This window comes from Podarcis cretensis (assembly GCF_951804945.1).
Source record: "Podarcis cretensis genome assembly, chromosome: 3".
In the NCBI taxonomy this organism is placed as follows: Eukaryota; Metazoa; Chordata; class Lepidosauria; order Squamata; family Lacertidae; genus Podarcis; species Podarcis cretensis.
The window spans coordinates 51,693,383-51,718,233 of NC_137172.1; the positions used below are offsets into that span (position 1 = coordinate 51,693,383).

At 38.7% G+C, this 24,851-nt stretch overlaps 1 protein-coding gene across 17 annotated transcripts in view; it reads right to left on the reverse strand.

The window, feature by feature from the left end:
- Nucleotides 1–24,851, reverse strand: part of AFDN (afadin, adherens junction formation factor) — a 92,782-nt gene that overhangs the window by 24,290 nt on the left and 43,641 nt on the right. For 12 of the 17 annotated variants that reach the window (XM_079971318.1, XM_079971314.1, XM_079971315.1 and 9 more), the window contains 14 exons: nucleotides 23,437–23,531; nucleotides 21,971–22,230; nucleotides 20,961–21,030; nucleotides 20,032–20,144; nucleotides 18,017–18,078; nucleotides 16,456–16,661; nucleotides 13,560–13,580; nucleotides 12,667–12,812; nucleotides 11,441–11,535; nucleotides 9,672–9,937; nucleotides 9,142–9,285; nucleotides 7,921–8,119; nucleotides 7,420–7,523; nucleotides 7,033–7,119 (listed from right to left, as the gene is read on the reverse strand). In XM_079971318.1, the coding sequence (XP_079827444.1) occupies nucleotides 7,033–7,119; nucleotides 7,420–7,523; nucleotides 7,921–8,119; nucleotides 9,142–9,285; nucleotides 9,672–9,937; nucleotides 11,441–11,535; nucleotides 12,667–12,812; nucleotides 13,560–13,580; nucleotides 16,456–16,661; nucleotides 18,017–18,078; nucleotides 20,032–20,144; nucleotides 20,961–21,030; nucleotides 21,971–22,230; nucleotides 23,437–23,531 (1,868 nt within the window). The remainder of the gene's footprint in view (nucleotides 1–7,032; nucleotides 7,120–7,419; nucleotides 7,524–7,920; nucleotides 8,120–9,141; nucleotides 9,286–9,671; nucleotides 9,938–11,440; nucleotides 11,536–12,666; nucleotides 12,813–13,559; nucleotides 13,581–16,455; nucleotides 16,662–18,016; nucleotides 18,079–20,031; nucleotides 20,145–20,960; nucleotides 21,031–21,970; nucleotides 22,231–23,436; nucleotides 23,532–24,851) is intronic. The other 5 variants (XM_079971319.1, XM_079971309.1, XM_079971313.1 and 2 more) reach the window with 1 other exon arrangement.

A 24,851-nucleotide genomic window follows, 5' to 3' on the forward strand; every position in this document is an offset into this window, starting at 1 on the left:
TATTGTTCAATGGCTATTCTAAAGCTGAAATGCAAGAATATACTTCTGTGAATGGTATGTGCTAACATTTGCAACCAGTATTAATACCAACTTCCCACAGCTTCTTCCTTTTGCTTCAAATTCCTTAACAGAGCCTTTGATTTCGTAAACCGCAACAAGTGTGGCAGAAGCAAAGGCTTTGTTAAGAAATGTGAAGCAGAAGGAAGAAGTTGCGGAAGGTGAGGTAAAAAGTGCCTTGATTTGAACTAGTTGCATCTTGCATAGCATTCTTGGTCAAGCCTAATTGTTTGAAGTTGTAAAATTATGACAGGACACCAATGCTGCCCTTCTTCCAGAAGACACATTGTGAGTTGATGATAGGGCAGCCAAGCTTTACCCACATCAGGTGATTTCAATAAAATATATGTTATGAAGGTTACCTCACTGCGAAAAGTGAAGTTACAGGGAACCAGGCAGAGGGCCTTCTCAGTAGTGGCACCTACCCTGTGGAACACCCTCCCATCAGATGTCAAGGAAATAAGCAACTATCTTACTTTGAAAAGACATCTGAAGGCAGCCCTGTTTAGGGAAGTTTTTAATGTTTAATGCTGTATTGTGTTTTTAACATTCGGTTGGGAGCCACCCAGAGTGGAAGGGTATAAATAATAAATTTATTATTATTAGTAGTAGTAGTAGTATTATTAGTGCCAACCCTCAATATACTAATCTTATCTTTAATATCTATACAGCACTTAGAACACTTTTAATCCAGAATGCGGCAGCTAGACTGGTGACTGGGGGCGGCCGCCTAAACCATATAACACCGGTCTTGAAAGACCTACATTGGCTCCCAGTACGTTTCCGAGCACAATTCAAAGTGTTGGTGCTGACCTTTAAAGCCCTAAACGGCCTCGGTCCAGTATACCTGAAGGAGCGTCTCCACCCCCATCATTCTGCCCGGACGCTGAGGTCCAGCACTGAGGGCCTTCTGGCGGTTCCCTCATTGCGAGAAGCAAAGCTACAGGGAACCAGGCAGAGGGCCTTCTTGGTAGTGGCGCCCGCCCTGTGGAACGCCCTTCCAGCAGATGTCAAAGCGATAAACAACTACCTGACATTCAGAAGACATCTTAAGGCAGCCCTGTTCAGGGAAGTTTTTAACGTGTGATATTTTACTGTATTTTTGGTTTCTATGGAAGCCGCCCAGAGTGGCTGGGGAGGCCCAGCCAGATGGGCGGGGTATAAATAATAAATTATTATTATTATTATTATTATTATTATTATTATTACTACTACTACACTTTGTAAGTATTAAAATAGATTCTAAAGCAAGAGAACTCATCTGTAACAAATTTACTTCCATACATACATGTATACATGTGGTATAAGTATAGGCATACATATACATATAGTTCCATATGTACTATATGTATGTCAGACCACTGGTCTCTTTAGCCCAATGCTGTAGACACCCAACTGTCAGCGGAACTTCAGGCAGACTCCACCACAGCCCTACCTGGAAATGCTGGGGATTGAATGTGGGATTATTTGCATGCAAAGCATGTGCTCAACCACTGGACTATTGACTTTCCCTAGCTAGGAACCTTCCCCCGCTATATATGCATGCTCACTTTGCTGCATAACTTTTGTCTACATAGAAGGTAGAAAGGGACTGTGCATCTAACTGTCAGAGGGGCACTTGTAAGTTTTGTCCATTTTTTAAATTTCCATGTGGAAAACAGAACTCTGAGTGATCTCTTAAGTATCAGAGAAGAGTAGCCTGATGTCCTGTAAATGTTACAAATCCTTCCTTTCATGGAAACGAGTTGCAATTCAGTGGAGGCTCCCACTCATGGAAGTGGTTTGTGATTTTTTGCAAATTCCCTCTCTCACTGTGATCCTCCAGAACAAATGTTCACAGTCCGTGAGGGAAAGGGCAACTGGGGAAAACCACTTCTCTTCTATACTCCTTATTCAAGTGGGAGTGTTCTGAGTGTGTAACGCTGCTCATAGATCTCTGGATCAAAGGCACTCAATTCACACTGTAATCAGGCCAGTTACTTTCCCCATTTGGGCTATAGTGGCTCTCATAAAAGCTTGTTTCTGAGACATAGCAGAACAGAAAGTGAGAATCATATAAAGCTTTTCCCATTCGTTCTATACATTTTTCTTCAAGAAACTGCTAAACAGTATGATGTGACAATATCAGCCACTAATCTTATTTGAAAATTTGAATAGTGGAAGCTGAAGTTGGTGAGAGCATGGTGCTGATAACACCAAGGTTGCAGGTTCGATCCCCATATGGGACAGCTGCATATTCCTGCAGGGGGTTGGACTAGATGATCCTCAGGGTCCCTTCCAACTCAAGCTTCATTCTTCTTTTATCCCATCTTAACATAAGCTTCGGAATCCAGAATAACGGTAGCTATATTAGTTACAATTCATAAAAGAATTAGGTGCTTGAGGCTGCAATCCAAAATGCAGCTATCATTACTTTACTTTACTATCATTACTTCAACATATTACTTTTAAGTAAACATACATAGGATTGCTTGTAAGTATGCAGAACTGTTGGACTGTGAACATCAACAATACATTAAAGGTTAGATGAAAACTGTTGAAAAATCCATTTTTACATAAATCAGTGGTTTAATGCTGTATTGCACTTTCCTAGTGCAATGATTTTCTTTTTATTATTGTCATTGATAACAGATATTTTCTCCATCATTACTTGAAAGAGTTATTGAGTTTTCCTTTCCAATATCAAAGTACAGGCATAAAAACAAAACACTGCTTTATAGCAAATGTTTTGACTTTTCCTTGTGAAGAGTGGGGACTGGCACTGAGAGAAAAATGTGTGTTTCAACCATGATTGTGTTTAGGTCAATTATGCCGTCAAGTAGTTCAATATCAATACTTAGAGCAATTGAAATGACATGTAAATTAGCTAAAGGAACCTCTACAGAAATATATTGAAGTCAGTTAGTATTTAGAATGTCAATTTTAACATGTTTTAACATTCTTCACACAGCAAAATCACAAGATTTATAAAGATATTTCTGGATTATAGATAGAAGGAAAAGCGCACATCTTACATTATTCATAATCTTTCAATAGTAAATGAAGCAATTGTTCACTTGACAGACTACAGTAGATTAAAACCTCTCACTATGTTTGTCATTAAAAAGCACAGAAAAGGAACTGGCTTAAGGTAAAAAAAATATTGTGCTAACTTTTAAAAAGAACATCACTTAGCTGCTGCATGCAACAAGTAGTGCCAAATGAAGTAGTCACTGACAACTTTAAACGTTTATAGAAAAGCACTTTTTGAACACTTACCGAGGATTCTGTTCTTCCAACGACAGAAAACCACATTTTAACTCCAGAAATACAACTCTTCAATCCTTTCTCAGCCTTCTACTACAACCCAAACATCAGTCTGCCAGATTTTCCAAAACACCCAGCAAGACAGCTCCGAACTGGACACTGATATAGCATAGCATTTATCAACACTAGTTACAACCAATACAATATTCCAACTCTTTGCACAATCAGTTATGCTACTCTGCCTTTAGTTTATCATTAAGAGCTTTATTAAACTATAGGCACTGCCTAGAAAAATCAAGGCGGCCTTTTCAGTAAGATACAGAAAATCCAAATTAAACAGGAAGTAAGTGCTGGCCCACAGATGGGAAGAAGTCGTATGCTAACCCCTCCCCTCACTCCCCATCCCACCCCGTGATATATTTTTAAAGTAAACTGCATGCACACACTGCTTCCAAATCATCTGGATTTCATAAAATGTAACCACAGTGTGGTTGGAAGTCAGGCAGCATTTAACATCGAAACATCTTTCAGGCTTAGAGCACTAAATTCTGCCCTTAGTCTCTTAGTATTACTGCCCCCCTGACCCCCTGAGCAATCCAGCCACTACCACCAAAAAAGTACTCCTGCTATAGAAAAGTCTTGCAACAGAAATGAAGCATCAGCAAGACCACTACTGGAAACCATTACATCAATGGTAGGTAATTTATTCTGTTCCTAATGCGGTACTGGAAACGTGGCTATTGCCTTTTCAAGCCAGTGTGGCTATGCTCACTGCTACTATCACAGAGAACAGCTCATGTTCCTAACTACATGCTAACAGCTAGAAGGATTATTACTACATCTCCTGGAAAACACAGACAAGATTTGAACTGGAAGTCCCAATCTCTTGGCAAAAGGTGAATGGTTTCTGTTTGCCCTCTGGAACCATGCCTATCAGATAATTTGAAGTTCCTAGGGAATCACTAAATTCCTCTAGAAACTAATTTATACTGATTTACCTCGGGCTATTCCTAGAACTAATTCTGGGTCATGGCTCCAGGGATCTGTCAAGCCAGCACTCTAGTCAAGAGGTGAGACTACCACTGATAAGACAACTGGCTATTTCACAACACCATAAGATGTTAACAGCAACAATATAAGATTTTATCACCTCAAAAAAATGAAAATCATCAATAATGTGAAGCTGAAACTCATACAAGTTTAAAAGTCTATATTTGGGGCTTTTGCTTTCTCCATTACAGATGAGATGACCAGAAGTTTTCTATTTGCCTGGATCCAGAGAATGCAACCTTTATGTGGAAGCAGGCTTAAGAACGCATCCCTATTGCGGATAATTTGTGAATGTAATCTGGACATGCATAGGTATTCAGGACCATCCCTAGCAAATTGCTCTGGAACTCAATCCTTTGGGAGGCTACACACATGACCAACACAGTCCCTTTCCTGGACCACCTTACCCTGATTACTTAGCTTCTGAGGAAGCAACCCTTTCTTCAGGTAAAGGGGAGGAAAGTGCACCAGCACTGATGCTGTGTTAAAATGGCAAAACAATTTGGGAGTTGAGGTGAGGAAGAGGCATGGGAGTGGCAGTGGTAGTAACCATGACCATCCAGAGGGAACGCTGGAGTGGAGGTTGCCAGAATTGTGACCATGGACACAGTGGTGCCCTTGAGGTCTTTCCCTAGGGCTCACCAAGCCTCTGAGGCCTTCCTCCCATTCAGCAACCCTTTCACCATGAGGTAGGTTTTCTTTTTCTCCCTTGAAAAGTATACAGAGCCAAAGGAGAAAGTTAGAAAAATGGTGTATTTTCTCACTTCCTCTTTCTGCTCTAAGTGTTTTTCTACTGAATATGACTTTTACAGAGATTCATTGAAAAAGTGAAGTGTGTGTGCGCGCGCGCTCTCTCTCTCTCTCTCCGGATAGATTGTGTGATTTCCTGATTCAGGGAAGGTAGAAAAGAAGTGGCCAGAGGGTGTGATGTCCACAGCACTTGCTCAAAAATCTAAATCTGTCCAGAGGCCTTAAAAAGTTGAAAATCTCCCCTCTAGAGATTTCTAGTATGCAAACTTGCCCTGTGACCTGCACTTGCCAGAAACAGCCCTGCCCACATTCATACTCTGGGGCAACTAACCATGTCCTAAGTAAAAATGAATCAGTCAGCAAAAATATCACTAAAGGTGCATAAGAATAGTCTGAAGTAGTCACCAATTAAAAATTGCCAGATATTTGCACATCTTCTAAAATACGATTAATAATAAAGCTACGAAGATCACTCTCATTCTTTTACACTCAATACATATAAACCACTCAGAAGAGCCAGTTCTTTCTTCCCTTCTGCAACCAAGCAAAGATACAATACTTTGGAAACAAGAAGCACCATGTCCTTAATAGTCAAAAATGCTATACATTTAAAGAGACTTTAAAATACCACCACTGAGGTCGCAGATTAGTCCCATTAAAAATTGTCATTTCCCTCTTGCAACCACCTAGCTTGAATAGGTTTAATTCTTTTCAAGATGAATTATGACTGCAGAAGGGGGCGAGGAAGGCTGCTACACCTGTATTCCTGCCAGAGACTCTTTCAAACTAGGCAATGTCACTTATGACAGTGGTCAGTGCTGACATAGCAAGCTGTTCATTTGTATCTTAATAGCAGAACACTTGCTTCTGGCTTAAATGATGCAAGATCATCATTGAATTCAACAGTACAGATCTTAAAATTTCTTCCCTGAAATATAAATGCTGTTTTAGAACACTGCCACCTACCAACTAGCTCTTTACATTTGTTAAATATGTGGCAGCTTTACAATACTGGTACAGTGCACCATCTGGTGGTTGGAAACTGGTGGCACAATAATTCACATTAGTCATCAGGGTGAGCCTCTCTGCTGCCTGTTCACTCCCCACACCTCAGTCAATAGGATGAGATGCAATTCAGTTACTTACTGTACGGCTATCATGGACAAAATCAAAACGAGAAGAGAGGGACACTGGGAGGGGGGAAAGGGATGGTTTAAGACAATGGGGGATATCTGAAGGGAGGAACACTGAGGAATGGGGGGAAAACAAGGAGAAATAATGGAAATGGGTACAACACAGAGGTCAACATGAAAAAACTAACACAACAAAGCCTTTCTCAACTCCCTTCTTACAGTACTCAAGGCTTGCTTTAAATCACCACTTTCCCCGCTTACGTCTCTCCATTGTTGTCTCCCTCTTTCATTCCTCAGCTACCTCGTGAATGAAATAAAGGAGCCCTCAAATATTACTCACTCCTGGTACCATGTATGTACAGATTCAATGCAGTAATTTAGTACTGTACAAGTTTTTTATTAACAAGCAAACACCATATATGTACAACATCCATCACTTAACCATCCCTAACTGAACCAGCTGGCAGTCTTCAAAATTCTACAGTAACATTTATCTGCAGAAGTGGGGGGGGGGAGGCAAAAAGGAGCTGCAAAACAGGAGGAAATAGAGACTTCAAAATTGGGTGGAAGGTGAAAGGGGTGCTTAGTAGTTGCAACGTGTGAAGGAAGATGAGGGTGGTCTGTGAGCGAGAAGGGTTACAGAGAGAAGGCATGGGCATGGGGGTGAAGGTGAAAAAAGGGCTACAAAACATATTGATAGGGCAGACAATTCAGCAAGTAATGTGCCTTGCTTGGGGGGGGGGTGAATGGAGCAGGCAGGAGGACAGAGTTTTCTAGTATATTTATATATTCATACCTTAGCAGCCACAATGCTCAGACCCATCCCATTTTGTTTCTTTAGTGTCACAGTGATTATCTCAGGTTCCTTCCTTAACGGATGAGCCTACAGAAACAAAGCACAGATTAAACTCTGTATTCCATGACACTGAGCACAGCAGTAAGAATTCCTTCTAGGTACTTTAATACAGATACGGGTAATTCTGCTCTCAACTTACTTCTGCGTTGCAAAATGAAACACTTTGAATAGCTTAAGTAAAGCACTAATATGCTATGCTGCAGGAAAAATATAGTAAATTCAATCATCTGCATTTTAACTCTCTAGTACCACCCTAAATAACAAATTGCATATGGTTAAACTACAGTTTATGTCCTCTACCATAATGTCCAGAAGACTAGTACTTGCCAGGTCAGCATTATCTTGCAATAGATGACTTTCATAATCTGCACCTTCAAAATATATTGTCCAAGTTCCTGGTGAACGTGGATGAGGTGTCAATCTGCAGAAACCTAGAAGGGGTAGGGTGGGGGAGACAATTTGAGAGGTAATTTGAGAGTCCACAAAAAAAGGTAATTTGAGAGTCCACAAAAAAACAACCATGCAAACAAATGGTTCATTACTAAAAACAGTGTTGATCATAAATGTGACAAGTGCTTTTAAAAGATGAAGGAGGCAACACAGAATGTGCATCACATGATAATACAAATCTGGAAAGAAGACACTCCTTTTCTTGATTTAAGGGATGCCCAAATAAAATCTCCATGGCAACAAAAGTTGCTGAAATCCTGCATAAAAAACAATGGCAAGAAGAGATTTCCAAACATCTAAAGACACAATGAATTTTTCTTAGCTGAACTACAGCAGAGGAAGCATTTTTTGTCCCAGTACAAGACTGAAAGGACTAACCTCTTTGGCAAAGTGGATCTAAAAATTCTTGCAGCCCATTTGGGATGTTTCTGACAACATCACATGAGTAACCATCTTCTGGCAGAAGAAAGGGTAGCTGTAGATCAGGGTCCTCTTCTAACTGTACTTCTCTACCATCACTTCGAGCCAGCTCATCTGCGGTGTTTTCTGCCACTGCTACAACATTTTCTATTAACTCCTAGTTTAGCGGGGGGGGGGGGGGAGAGTAAATAATGCTGTACATGAGAATCCAATAATATAAAGTTTTCATTTTATACTTTAGCCAGCCCAAATTAGCAAATGCAAAAGATGTATGTGATATGTTTAGGTTGATGTTGTCTGAAGCAGATACAAGAGGCAAAAGCTTTCGTTTAACTGTAGCTGTGAGCTTTAACTTTAGTTTCATCCCACCCCACCCGCAGGTGCCCTTTAAATGAAATTCTTCAAATTATTAGAAATATATTAAACATCTGTGATCAACGAGTAATACAAAGGGGATTATTATACTGATACCAAAACAAGAATTGCAGGCATTCATTTTTGCAATAGGAAGAAATTGATTTATACTGGATGTTACATATTTGATTAAATCTCTATTTTGAAAAGCAGGAAAAATAATGAAGTTAGGTTTTTAACCTACAGTTTGACTATTTAGCACTAATAGTTTTTTTGCTCTCGCCACCCTCCCACCTACAATTCAAGAACTTCTAGCAAGCTACTCCACAGATGTATTCCTAAGAAAAATAAGAAAGTTTCATAAATAGCATACTGCAATGTGTCCCAAAATTGGAAGCACAAGTAAGTCCAAGAGCACTGAAAATGCATCATTAAGCTATCTGTTGATACTCAAAACAATGAAGCAGATTTATGTGCATCCAATTGATATGTGATTGTGCATGCGAGGACTGCAGCAACCTGGAAATGGATGGAAAAGGGGGTGTAATGGGGCAGAGCACTGTCATACACAATGACCTGGAACACAACCCCCATGAAAAACGGGCGGTGCCTGTATTTTCTTCCTTTTCTATGTGAGACAGAATAGGCTACTCAAGCAAATAATTACTATCACTATTTTAAAAATGGGGTTCCGATGTCTCAAACTTTTTATTTATTTCATTATTGTTTTCATACGCTACCCCGTAACATTCACTATATAAAAATTTATAGGGAAATTATGTTATAAATAAATAAATGAATGAATGAATGCCAAGATTAACTCACTGTTGGAATAAATGGCTCATCTGGGGCACAATGATAATTTTGTAGCAAGGCATGCAGTTGTAGAGAATTGAGTTTAAAGCAGGTACTGTTGATATTTGGAATGTCTTCACGTGAATACTTATCCATAGTAAGTAAAGTAGTTGCCTGAAAAAGAAGCACAATTAGTAGAATCACCTTTATTTTATTAAGAAACATGACAGTGGACCCTACACACCAAATTGGGGAGTGGAACCCTGCTCTTGAATGAGTACACATTTTGTGTTTGAAACTCTTAGCACAGGTTTTAAAAAATAAGGCAGTTGGTACAAAACAGCTCTCCTCAGTATGGCAAGAAAACAGACCTCTCTGAGGAAAACCACACTGAAGCAATTAAGCAACTGTACACCCCAACCCTACTTTGCAGACACTGGTTTCATATGACTTCATACAGGTGGCTAAGTCTGAATTTCCATTGTTAAATTAGTAGAGGAAAATCTTCCAAGATCATGCAAGGTAAGCACTTATTTTTCCTATTACTACCAAATACCTACTTGTACTATCCTACTGAGATGACAATCAGCAGCCAGTTCCAAGCCCTGTTTTTCTGCCCAAGCTTCAATGTGCCCCAGCTGCTGCCGGATGATGGCTCCCCAGTAATGTGAACACAATCCTGAATCTGGATCAGTAACCAATCGATTAAAAAGCCACATGTTGATAAAGTGGAACAGCTGGGAAAAGAGCTGTATGGTTAGTGCGGCGTTCACTCTACATCGCCGCAGAAGGGACATGGCTCCAGTCAGCGTATGCAAGACGTCATCTAAAAGCAAAAATACAATAGTTTACTCAGCTATGCATTCCAGGTTGAGGTACTCTGTTAAGTTAAAGGTAAAGGTACCCCTGCCCGTACGGGCCAGTCGTGTCCGACTCTAGGGTTGTGCGCCCATCTCACTTAAGAGGCCGGGGGCCAGCGCTGTCCGGAGACACTTCCGGGTCACGTGGCCAGCGTGACAAAGCTGCTCTGGCGAGCCAGCACCAGCGCAGCACACGGAAATGCCATTTACCTTCCTTCTATAAAGCGGTACCTATTTATCTACTTGCACTTAGGGGTGCTTTCGAACTGCTAGGTGGGCAGGAGCTGGGACCAAAAGACGGGAGCTCACCCCGCCGTGGGGATTCGAACCGCCAACCATACGATCAGCAGGTCCTAGGCACTGAGGTTTTACCCACAGCACCACCCGTGTCCCTTCTCTGTTAAGTTACTCAGTGTTAAATATTACATTATGACTGGAAGACATTAATAACAATGATGTATTTATCTGCATAATGAAGTAATACTTGTGCTCCATTTTTTTTTTTTAATTTCCCGATGCATATAGTAAAAAGCAGCAACTGTCATAGGAAAACCAAAGAAAAAGGAGAAACAAAGGTAATGTCAATCTTCATCAGTAAATTAAGAGAATGTGAGGGTGGACAAACTTGTTTTTAGGTTCAAGAAGGGGTATAATAATTTGTGCATTATATAATGTCAGCTATTTCACAGATTCCTTCCAGACAAGCCAGTCCTTAAGCATAGGAGGAGGAGCATTCTTCTTATTTGCAGCATGAATGCACATAGAAAATTTACAATAAATTCAAGGTTACTTGTCTGCACCTTACTTTTCTAGAATTTTTATACAGTGGTACCTTGGTTGTCAAACAGCTTGGGTACAGTGGTACCTTGGGTCCAAACAGCTCCCGAACGCTGCAAACCCGGACGTGAGTGTTCCAGTTTGTGAACATTTTTCAGAAGCCGAACATCTGACACGGCTTCTGATTGAATGCAGGAAGCTTCTGAAGCCAATCGGAAGCTGCGCCTTGGTTTTTGAACGAACTCCCGGAACGGATCAAGTTTGACAACCAAGGTACCACAGTAAATGGTTAATGGGTCCAATAGATATGCATAATTGGTAATGTCTTTAGAACAAATATTATATTTATATTGTTGGGCACTGCCACAGTACATGGCTTAAAGAAACTGCCTAGGGCAGTTACTGGAGTTATCCAAGTGGGAAGGGTCATGCATTATTACACACAAATAATGTATTATTACACACAAATACACGCACGGTTACATTCTAACATACAATATCGGGAAAGGTGGATTAGATGTCAATGGCTGCCATGCAGCTTGCTGATGAGGAACTCCTCACAAAGTACAGTACGTCTTATTGTACGTGCAAAAAGACATTGCATTTCCCTGCAATATATAAGGTCTCCCACCATGTTCCTCTCATGACAGTTGACCTTATGCTCAGTACATTATATCATAAAGTGATCTAACCTATTTTAGGCCTTTGAGGATTATTTTCTTCTGGATCATCAAGAAATGCAGGCATGTAGTTGTTAAGCTCTGACTGAAGACAATGAACCAAATATCTGGAAAAAAAAATTTGTATAAATAGTAATATTAAGGCTTCCACCCATTTAAAGAATATTTAGATTCATGAACATAGAAATTAGGCTGATGAAAACCTGCAGCCATGGAAAAAATGAATTTACCTAAGTGTCAACAATTCAACTCTCAGGACAATCCTGCACATATCTCAGTGTCCCACTGAGTTTACCAGGCCTTGCTCCTCAGTGTGCTTAGGACTGCATCCTCACTATCTATTATTCACCAAGCTTCCTGAGCAATTTTCCAAGAAACAGATGCATTAAGAAATATTGCTGCACTAATACTGAATTAAAAATACCAAACTGTGCCAAGTCAATTCCTGTTATATTTTGAAACTGACTATGATTTTTATGGGATTGTACCCAGTGGATGTTAGGAGAAGAACTGAGATAAACAACAATCTTATGGCACTTTATTGTTTTGTTGCAACTGACACTGGAAATAGTTACAATAAGACTTAAGCTAGTGATGACTAACTTGTCCCACAGATTTCAGTGGGACTACAATGTGACTTCCTCCGGATTCAACCCAAAACTGTTAAGGAAAAAGGCGGGGTATGTGTTTTGATGGGGGGTGTCACATTACCCCCCCTTTCCAGTGGAATCCTAAAATATAATCTACTAGCTCAATTACACAACACAGATTGCTTGAATCTGGAAAAATAACAAAAGGAGTTTATTTTTTGACTTCTAATTACGCAGGTCGCTTGTACATTTCACTCTTAATCTAAATTAATTCTAATAAAGAATCTTCAGAATTTTTACTGTGCCCAAGTATAAGGATGAACTCCTCCTCACTTAGAGCATAATAAGATGCACAATGCACCAGTAGATAAAGCACCTAACAGATATAATAAACAAATGAATTAACCAACTTTCATTTTTTAAAAAATAAAAACACTGGTGATAGCCAATTAATTATACTCTGAGTAGACCCACTGAAATAAGTGCAATAAAGTTCATTGATTTCAATGAGCTTACTCTGGGTATGACTAATATTGGATAACACTAGATATCTGCTTTTAAAGGCATTTGGAAATAAGAATGTATAACTCTTCCTGAATAAGGAAAAACTTGATGAACGTACTATATACAGAAATCTGATTATCTTACTTGAATGCCATTTGAACTAGGTGTGCCAAAACATCTTGCGCATCTAAGGTGATTCGGCTAAGCTCTCGATCCTGCTTAATGAAGTTTAGCAGCTCAGATGCATTTGCCATCCAGAAAGCAAGTGACCCTGCAATATTCTTCTGTTTCTGAAAATATTTTTCGAAAAGTCGTGTAAACATCAAAAGGAAGCCTTCCTCTGGCAATTCAGCTTGCATTCATTATCAAAAGGCTCTGTTTAGATAGACCAGTACCCCCTCCATATTACCAAATATAACTCAGTTACCAGATATTTGCAAAGAATTTCTATGAAACTGTAAGTAATATATGCTGGACATCTTGCAATTGCTTCAAATTACAAGTGATATTTTAATGATAAATTATTAAATATTCCAAATGCCATTTGTGAAATGGAGTTAGCATGTTGTCATGAAATGCAGAAAGCTTAGATGTATGCATTATCTGGTAATCTGTATGTGCGCAAGCACATGTTGACTAATGCCCATTGTCACCCAGATACTGCTAGCCACTGGCTTTGACACCAAGCAACTCAGTATCGAGTACTGATCTATCTCACCATTTCCCGACCACAAATGCTAGGCCAGGCAACCTCAGATGAGATCCAAAGAACAGAACCACAGACAAAACAAAAAAAAGGGAAGAAAAAGAACTTTTGTCATTATGTCTCCATACTGAAGTGCGTCAAGCAGAAATTATGGAATGCTGATAGGCTGCGCAGTCAAAAAAGGATTTTAGTACTGCATGTTCCAGCTGCTGAATGAGGGTTATGAACTGTTCAATCCAGCTGTAGAAATATTGTATTTTTACATGGAAGCAGCATGAGAAACTGAGCTAAGCCAACACAGCTAGGATCAGTTCCCAGCAATATATCCTACCTGATCAACCTGGTCTACCTCCTGGAGAAAAACGAAGGAAATCAAACAGAAGAAAGAAACTTGTGAACATTCATGGTAGTTTTCGAAATCAAACACTAAATATGAAGGCACAAGACTTATGCTCAGTCACATTCAAACATTTCACCACCAGATGTGATACAACTGAGAAAACTTTGTGCAATCCTGCAAAGAGTAACATGGAGATCTGCTCCACTGAAGACAACAGAGCCTTTCCTTTCCATGAGAAGGCAGCTTTACAGCAGACTGCCAGACATTGTAGCAGTGTAGCCAGGTCAGTTCAGTTTTCATATACTAAACAGAACTAGTAGAAATGCCAGTTTAAGAGCACTCTTCTATGGTTGTGACTGTTTTATCTCCAGTAATTTCGCCACTAGAATTTGTGCAGTGACAATTAATCCATCTGATACCTACACTCTTCTTACAAAATTTGTTAAATAATCTTACAGTGCTTCTTAATGGACTCTCATAGTGTGTTGTATCATGAATCTCTTTTCTAAGTTTGGATATATGTACACCCTCAATATGTGTTTGATTACATCACCCACAAAAACCTGAAAAATTGGCTGTCTTTTCTGGATTTTCACTGAGATAGATACTGCTTGTACAATAGCTTCTTTTAAAAATGCTTTGAATCTAATTACTTGAATTACTATCTAGGAAGGTCTCTGCAAACAGAACTCCAGTGATTAATTGAAATTCCTAAGTTCTTCCTTCTATTTTACCATATGATTGAAGGGAAGCATAAACATAATTATAATAAAAGTTTGGCTCAAGCTCCATGGAAACTATAGAATTTGCATGCAAAGATCAGGTAGAAAACTATACAGCGCAACCTATGCATGTTTACTCACAAATAATTACTACTGTATTCATTGGAGCTTACTCCCATGTAGGAATATAGAATTACAGCCTAAATTTAACAGAGGCCAAAGGGAATATGATAGGTGTATATTTTTGTACTTAAAATAATTATGTTTTGTATTACATTTCTGTTCAATAAAGGGCTGATCAGATTTTTGCAATCAAAGCCAAACTGATAACATTCAATCTATCATAAACTATTCCACAATCTACTGTGAGATTTGCAGATATGCACTCAAAATTGCTAAATGATGGTAGGGACCGCCATTCCAAGAAACCTAGATGCTACAGTCTTGTAAAGGAAGGTGTGGAATTGTCTGCCTCAAAATGCATGGTGTGGCACAATAGACTTTCTGGAAGAGTTATAGCCTAGTGCCAGGAGGCAGCAGTAGCATGTTGCTTGGAAGAGGGAATCCTACCTCCCAGCAGCACTGCACTCACAACAGGGATGGACTGAGGGCATTCCAGGTTGACATTAGTGTCTTGTAGGTACACGCACCTGTGAGATGCTGATGACACCAGCCCAGAACTCCCCTGACCTCACCACTGCCCTGCCGCATACCAGTGCACAAGACCACCACCACCAGGAAGGTGCTGCTACTGCCCCATACAACCCTCAATCGCTGCTGCTGCCAGGAAGGTTCTACTGGCTTCAATGGGATAGATCTCCATATTATTCAGAGAGTGTAGGACAGGCAGAACTGCGTGCCAAATCTATAGCACTACTAACATAACAGGGAGACAGGTGAAGACAGAAATAGGACCATTTAAAGGAAAATACAAGTGGAGCCATAATAAATGAATTGCTTTCACAGACAAGTATGTTTTAATTGAAAAATTAAATCTTGGACACAAAAAACTAAAAAATAAAAACCCTGAGTGATGCTGCTGCTGCTCATTTTGGCACCACGTGTACCAAAAATAAAAACTGAGTGACGAGCAAGCTATTTGCAGTTGAACACCTGAATTTCTTTTAAATATAATTACTTACAATCATTCAAAAAACAATAACTGTTTTTAATATGAATGCATAAATGAGCATATATAGGAGACAGTGGGTTGGATCCAGTTCCCCCTCCATGTTCCGAACTCTTTCTGTTCCTAAAAGTAATTGTGAACCAGAGGAGCCTCCCCTGCAATCCACATGCCACTTCCCACACGGAGGTTTTCTTAACTATTCACAGTAGTTTACAAGGCATACACAAGGCTGCAAGGGGAAGGAGGATTCCATAAAAAGTGTCTTCCTCCAACAGAGCTCCACCCATGAGAATTCTGGATTCAATACATAAAAAAGAGGTGTAGCCAATGTGGGGCCTTCCAAATGTTGCTGGACTCCAACTCTAGCCTGTATGTATGGTGGTCAGGGATGACTGGAGTTGTAGTCCACCACTACCTGAAAGCATCATGTTGACTACCCCTCCTGTAGACAACAGCATGGAACCAAATTTTGAGCTCAAGACCCATGCTGGCAAAGAATGTTACCCAATCTGAGTCCTACTCAGATTAAACCTATTGAAATTAATGGACTTAGGCAACAAATGAAACCTAAAGGTTGGTGTACGACACCAGTCCTACGCAAGAGTAGACCAATGGAAGTTAATGGAAGAGACTAAGGTTTATTAATTTACTCTGAGTAGAACCTAGCTAAATGCCAATTAAAATGCTTAAATACAGGTGCTTTCTAGTTTTCTAAAACCATGATTATCTGAATCTCTTGTTCCAATATCTGACATAAAGATCTATACGCAAGTAAGAGAATCCTGTTACTGATCTTATTTTTGTTTTAGAGGACCTTGATTAGTTTTTTGTTTGTTTGTTTTACACTGCAATTGAAATCATTTTGTGTGGTATTTCTAAACTGCCCTGTGATATCCATTATCATATTGGCTATGTGATTGCAGCCACAGCTATCAAGTTAAACAATCCTGCTAAAAGCGAAGTATTTATTTTTGGAATAAAAAAAATTAAGCTATGAAAATGTATTCACAGAAATTCTCTTAAAACTGCAGCTCACCTGTATAACTCCTTCCATCATGCTCACCATCTTGTTGACTATTGCAATGACTTTGTGAGTACGTTCAGCAGGACTGATGTCAGGTCTGTACTGGCTTGACAATACATACCGACATGCCATATACAAAACATATGTAGGAGACAGCTTAAAATGAACTGTTGAGCTATTGGTGTAATTTATAATGGCAGACAAAAAGGAATCTTCAGCTGCAAAAACAAGATAAACCAAGATCAGATGAATTCGTAACTTGTTCTATTAAATAAAGCAAGGTTTATTCCGTGCCCTTCACCACCAAGTCCCAGGGTGGGTCACAGAATATACAATTATATAAACAGCTTAAATCATTTCAATTATAAAACACATAAAACTGTTCCAAGTGGAACAGAACAATATAGATTCAGCAAAAGAGGTTGGTCCCTCAGTACAAAATACCTTAACTGTCAAAGGCCAAGGTAAAGAGGTGCATCTTCAACATACAGCAAAAGGTGTACAAGGAAGATGCTGGACACATTTCTGTGGGGAGGAAGGTCCACAATTCAGGGGCTGCTACAGAGAAGGCACTCTCCTGGGACATCATACCCTCCATTTCTAAGGGTAGCAAGAAGTTCTGAGAGCTCTCTCTGCATATCCAAAGACCTCTGAAGATGGTTTTGCAGATACTTGGGGCCTAAGTTGTTTATTGCTTTAAACTGCAATGTGAACACCTTGAATTGGGTTTGGAAACAAAGTGGCAACTAGTGCAGCTATTTCAAAACAGGGGTTATATGAACCCCAACCAGTAATCTGGCTGCTATATTTTGGATCAGTTGATTATCTTAAATTGTCTTGCAGGGCAGTCCATATAGAACACACTGGCCTACTGAGAAGTGTAGAGTGGCCAGATGTTGCTGTAATTTGCAGAGCAGGCCACTGAAGAAAACGGACCACTACAGTATACTGATTTGCATGAGGCTAACTTTTTAATAGGTTGAGATCTTTATGCCAAAGAAAGTGTGACTTATCTGAACTAAGAAAAATACCTGGGAGTGATTCTTGTAACCTTTGGGGGAGGGTGTAGAAATATTTTGAAGGTACATAAAGGAACCTCTGCAAATGGCTCTGCAAATATACAACTTCAGGATTTTTTTCTCTTAATTTTTTTAAATTATTATTTTCAACAAAATTTATATACCGGTTGATTTTAGTAAAACCTAAGTAGTTTACAAGTTTACTTAGTAATACCTAAGCAGTTAAACTTCCAAAGTAGTTTAAAATTCTTGATAAAACCAGTGCCTTTATTTAGCGCGAGAGCTGCTTCTATTTCTGACTTCATCTCTTACTTCTACTTTGTGGTCCCATGGGAAAGGCATAGGATTGATAGCTATAACCTTTAACAACTATTACACTTTGTAGCATTTCACTGGCTTTTGTAAGGAGTATGACTGGGACTGAGGAGAAAATGTGACCACTGTAACTTTTTGAACTGCTTGCATATTTGAAGTTATCTATAAGAATGAAATAAAAATTGTTAATAAAAAAATGTCACACCTAACCAGATTTTGTTTGAAATGTTAATACTTACAGCTTTCCCTGAATTCAATGCTTGCAGGTAATATCAATTCAGGTCCATGTGCATCCTGAGGTCTGCAGACAGAAAGCAGATCTTTAAAAGTCCAGTTTAAAGAGTGAAAATTAATTCCACTATCAAAAGATACAGACTTTTCCAAAGGCTTTGCTTCTGGGACTTTATTCACCATTTTTGTTCACATGAACTGAAAAATACAGTACTGGGGGCAAAAAATATTGATTCTCCCCTCTTCTTGTTAGATTCACTCTCAAGTTCTACTTGATCATTAACAAGATAGATCATGAACTGAAGGTCTGCATTATAGATGAATATGAAATTTTAATGAATTTGCAGTGCACAAGGCAGCCTGTCAGCTGCTGTAAACAGCTCATGTTACACACACAGGCCCCTGCATGAGGCTACATAAAAGAAGAACGAGAGGTTAGCTTACTAGCACCACACTAAATCCACAGGTGCTACTACAATGTAATAGATACAACCATTTCAAAAACTATGTTTTTATGAGACCTGGAAGGCTGGGTCATATGCAAGTAGGTCACTTAATGAATGACTAATAGCTTAATATGTGAACTAATGTGACATAAAGTGACAGGGAAAATTAACTGTGGTTTTATACTTTAAACAGCCCGTTATCACTTTCAAATGTGTAAACCAGAGAGTCTCTGGTTACAAGATGAAGTATGTGTCTAACGGAAGTGACATTTACTATTGCCTACTGACTGGAGGGCAAGCCATTTTTTCAAATCAATCGAACAGCTCCACACGAACAGAAGTTATTAATATTGCAGTTGTTGTATAAGGGATTATTATGATGACTGGAATGTAATGGAAATTAATAAGATTTTGGAACACAGAAATAAAGCAAATAATCAAGCCATCAACCCTAGCACGCGGGAGGCTACATTATCAAAATTATATAATTCAGTATTCAAATGATTGGTATTAATAATTGTATTATAAATTGGTATTGTTATAATGAGGCTATTATTGAATTGTAATTGAAAACTAATAAAAATTACTATTTTTAAAAAATCAATCCAACAGTACTACCCTGCAACTTGAAACCTTATGTGGTCATACTTTTCCAATACCAGTAAAGGTTTCCCCATTTTCTCCAGTAACACAAGGCTATTGCCAGCCATTTCAAAATGTGTACTGAGTTTAAATCAGAAATAAGCATATATTTCTCTTGACATCGCATAAGAAACTGACAACCTGAAAATGCCCATTTGAAAATAGATGCAGCAAGTCGTTTATCATCATGGTCTCTTGCTCACTAATCTCTTTCAACTCAGTTAAATTTGTACTTGGGAACATTTAATTAGATCTGCCTTCATTCCCTCTTTTGACCATAATTTAATATGGCAATGGCTTCCCCAGCTATTCTGCTGCCAGTTACACTTAAATATATGTCTGAGTTGCACAACTCCCCCTCCCCCTTTTAAAGCAATATAATGACTGCCTTAGCTCAGACAGATTTCACATTAAATTTGAACACAATCTGAATCATGACTATTGGCTGGACTATGAAATTGTGATTTGTGTTTTGCTATCTCTTTTACATGAGAAATTCCTGAAGTGGTTTGAAACCTAATACAGTACAGTATTCAAAACATGTAATCCTATCTATGGCAAATGTAGTTCTGAAAGTGCAAAGGCTTTCCCCAATCCAAATAATGCAAAAGGCCCACTTGTTTCTGAAAAGTTGTATTATCCTATTACCACACCTGCGTCTAAAGATTTACCAGAAAGCCTGATATTTATACATATTTTAATGCTCTTTTGCTAAAAATGAAATGCACCATGTCTTGCTTTATTCAAAAAAACCAACACCCATGGAATCCTTTGAAATCAAATATTTTGCCTTAAAATAATATATTAAACAATTCTGCATCTTACATCTACATCCTACCATATTCTGTCCTGCTTTTGTAGTAAAATGAAGTTGATTATCAAAATATACAGTCTGCCCATATCAACCTTAGAAATTGAAAAATGTTATTTGGTACCTGCCATCCTGCCTGTGGTAATCCTGCTGTTCTATTCTGATCATTGGCTTGACCATGCCTCGTTCAGCTGTGCTGGATGCCGACATTCTGTCACTATCCAATCTGTTGGTACTCTGTTCCACACAAGATTAGAAGCATTTATCACAAAACATATCAGAGATTTGCCTTGCCCACCCTTCCTCTGCAACTATAAGTTAATGTTGGACACATTTTAGGGTGTACTCTCTATTCATGTGAGAAGTGAGTTCCAACAGTGCACTCCAGGACAGTGATCCAATACTACTTTGAAAGGTACAGAAATTCAATAAGGAGGTTCCTTGATAAAACTATCTGAAAAGGTTGATTTTCAGTTTAAAAATCCTTTGTTTTACAAGACCTAAGCGAAGTTCATATAGAATGAGAAACCATACTTTAAATTAAGCAAAACTTCCTATGATGGCTAAACCTAGGGAAATGTGGTTTGGTAAGCTATGATTAATGAAGTTATGAAACCTTGTTCTGATCCTGCCTAGTTCTGACTAGCCATAGTTTAAACTGACCAAAGTTCCAAGTTTGGATGTCACAGGGAAGTGTCATAATATCCCATCAGAAGCTTTCAATCTCCTTCTCTTGTATATATACATCCGAAGAGGAAAGAAAAAGGAGGAAATATGAACGGCTGAGGCTTGTGCATATAAAATAAAACTATGATAACACATGAAGCCCTAAATACGTTTTAGTAATATATACTAAAAATCTGGCCATGAAGTCAGTAAGCTTTCTTCCAAAGAGTAGAGGCTTACTACTCTCTAAAGAAAGCTTACTGACTGACTGACTGACTGACTGACTGACTTCACGGCCAGATTTTCAGTATATATTACTAAAACGTTTTAAAATTATCAGTTGTAAAATGACTTAGCACATTTCTAGGCCTGGTGACAATTTGTTACCTTGCTTGCAGGCAATCCTGTTCCACTATGGACATCTCCTTCCAAATCAAATGTAGTTTCCTGTACAGCTCTAAAAAGACAACATACATTCAAGAACTAATTATTAGCAACATATAATATCCAGACACACAGCACAACAATGTTTCGACTAATGGCTTCTGGAATTTGTTAGTAGCTGCAAATATACATTATGTTTACACACAGAAAGATTTTATCTCATTTTCAAAGAATGACACTATAGGTAAAGGTAAAGGGACCCCTGACCATTAGGTCCAGTCATGGCTGACTCTGGGGTTGCGGTGCTCATCTCGCTTTATTGGCCTAGGGAGCGGCGAACTGCTAGGTTGGCAGGAGACACTATAGAAATGACATTATAGAAAGGTCACTAAAAGAAATTTAGGAAGTTACTTCAAAACTTCCACATTTTAATCTGTTCTGCTCATTGATATTCTTACCATTATTTTATTTGTTGTACTTATTGTTGGCTCTCATAGTCATTTTATGGAAAGGCAGTGCAGAAATGTTATAAACAAAACTCTCTCTCTCTCTCTCTCTTGCAAATACAAAGATAGTTCAACACTTGTTTCTTCATGCTACTACAGTTCAGGGACCACTATGATTTCCATCATGCCTTACCTCATGACATATAAAGAATACATTTAAATGCATGTAATATGAAAGGTGTGCAGCATTTTCTTCCAAATATCCTTGGTTTTATAAAATTATAACATTTATAAAATTATTATAGTATAGCATGGTGCCTTTAGCTATGTTGACTTTGCTCTTTTATTAATGGAACTCTACAACACAACATTAGTTTTAAGTATGAATTAAGTAACTGGAAATTCCAAAAGATTTCACAAGATGGAGCAAGAGTATTAAACATTAGTAAGAAGATAATTGTATTATTCTTATCAGGGTTGCCACTTGAAAAATGAAACATTGCTATGCCATCACCATCTTAAATAATTTCCTGAGTTTGGGATTATTGCTTGAAAATGGTGATTTACCCAGCTTTGAGTCGTGAACTTTTCACCATGTGTCCTGCATCTAGACGTCCTTTAGGAATGTGATCTTGAATGGGATCCACAAATTTAAATACATGAGAGGTCCCAAACTGAACCTTCATACCACTTTGCAGCATAGTGGTCTCTGAGATCCGCTGACCTTCTACATAAGTCTCGGCATCAATGCTTCTTGGGGTAACTGTAACAACTCCATCCATATTAGTGAGGTCACAATGATGAGGCTGAATTCCTGGACCAAACAACTGAAAATAAATAACCAAAATTTAGAAGCAGCAAAACTGATACCAGTTTTTTTTTTAAATAAAACCTATGCTAATATGTACATATGTGTTTTGCTTTAAATAAGCAAAGTACTTTTTTTCAATATTAATTGCATTAGTTCAGCATCAGTTTCCTCAAAATGTACCATGAGTGATGGGATCAAGTATCTTTCAGAAACCACCAAAAGCTGCCATCTGTGAATGCATGTAAGGTGATGAGTATAATGATTGGGTAATAGTAACATTTACTGAAGAATAACTATGTTATCTTGTAGAAAAATACAATACCATCTAGCATCCGTGCTAGTCCACACACATACGTTTACAACTTTCAAAACTGAAGCCTTTTCTATTATATTTTTCCTGGTTCCCACTTCATTAATATTTTTCAGTACACAACTGAACATGAAGCTAAGTAGTTATGATAGAAAGGGTTGACCAGTAGCATTTAAAAATATTGGGCTGTATCATGCTCAGAAAAGATCCTACTGAAATTAATTAATCTAAGGTAGTCATGTCGATTAATTTAAATGGGAGCACAGGCAACTACCAATTGTATGGCGGTTACGTTCCTGACACCCGCGCTTTGGAAGAATGAGCACAAGCCCTCTCCACACAGTTCTGCCCCTGGCCCACCTCCTTTTCCAGCTACTTCCAGGTCATCACACATAAATTGGTCATTGCCTGTATGTACTTTGAGTGGGACTAACAATGAATACAAGCAACTGGATACAGTCAACCACCCAGATCAACAAACTGTCTAGGTTCTGAAAGTCTGGAAAGTATATCATTCCTCTTCCCATGGTCACACAAAGGTTTCAGCACAATTCAATGTCAAAACAAATGATGGGTTGTTGCAATGATAACATGTTGCAAATTCATGGGGGTAACCAGGATTTTTATTAGGGGGTACAGACATTATGTTTGGAGGGGGCCCCAGAACCTCAGTTTGCTATGTATTTTTATTGATGTTTATTGATGAGGGGCAGCTGCCCCTCCATGCTCCCCTTGGCTATGATCATGGTTCCGATGGCTTTAGGATTGTGCACTCTCCTTCCCCCCCTGGGGTGGGGGGGGGTCTAAAGTTGCTCTTAATAATAAACCATTTTTTTTTGTCTGATCCAAATATGGGAGACTGCAGCTTGCATAAACCAAACTCTCTTTCTTGACTCAATAAACGATTCCTACCTGTATGGAGTTGTCATCAAATTTTTCTGTACCAACTTCTGTCACACTTAACTGCAGACGATAGAGCTTTGGTTTATCTCTTGAGTCAGAGCCATCTACAAGTAAGAACAAGTTATTTTGTTTGCAAAAGTAATTAAAGCATGTAATTTTTTAAAAAATGAATATACACAAGGACATTGCATAACAAAATACCATTGCTGGAATTCCAAAGCATATTTCAATTAAGCTTTAAAAAAGTATTTATTTCAGTAGTTATGTTTATGTTATTATACATAAATCCAGGAGATCTTCAAATAACTAATACTAAAAACATATAAAGACATACTAGCACTGGGAAATTTGAGATAATACAGGAAGAAACATTAAATATACTGGATGACATCCAACTAAGTGACACTTAAAGTAGATACAATGAAATCAATCAAGTTAAGTTAAATCCCTTTATTTCAACTGGTCTACTCTGAACTAGATATCATTACCTGGTTGTATCAAATTAAGTGATGCTTGGAGTATACCATTTAAATCAATGGACTTGATTTCAACGTGTCTACCCTGAGTATAAGTTGGTATGATAGAATCCAATTGTTTTCCTTACCACAATTTCCAATTTGTACCGTATTTTTCGCCCTATAGGGCGCAACAGCCCATAGGACGCACCTCGGTTTTTTGGGGGAAAATGAATAAAAAAATTTATTCCCCCCCCCCAGCCCCCAGAACAGGCTGCTATCCGCAAGCCTGGAGAGCCCGGCGGCAACTCCCGCCGGGCTCGCAAGGCTTGCGGATAGCTTCCTGAAGCCTGGAGAGCGAGAGGGGTTGGTGCGCACCGACGCCTCTCCTTCTCCAGGCTTCAGCAAAAGTCTGCATTCGCCCCATAGGACGCACACACATTTCCCCTTCATTTTTGGAGGGGAAAAAGTGCGTCCTATAGGGCGAAAAATACGGTACATACAATATATTGTATATATTGTAAACCGCCCTGTGATCTTTGAATGAAGGGCAGTATAGAATGCACGAATGTACATATGTACATACATACATACATACATACATACAATTTAAAGAGTACAAACAAAATGTTTTAATAAGTGCTGCCTCCCACTGCCTCAAAAAAGAAACATTGGGTTTGTGCACTAAATTATCCCTGATTTTATCTTTCAGTAGCTGCTGATGTGCATATTTCCCTTCCTTAGGATCTATGGATAAAGGGCAAGTTAGAAATATCATAAATAAACAAATAAAATATTCCATTTAGTGGATTTTCTTTCTTTTTTAAAATGTTCTTCACATTTTAATATATTACTGTTCATGGTTTCTCAGTTCTCACACTAATTGCATATAAGTAGTGGTGATGTGCACCATACCTCCGAACTTGGCTGCTGGGGAGAATTGTACACATATCTCAAAGTGTAATTCAT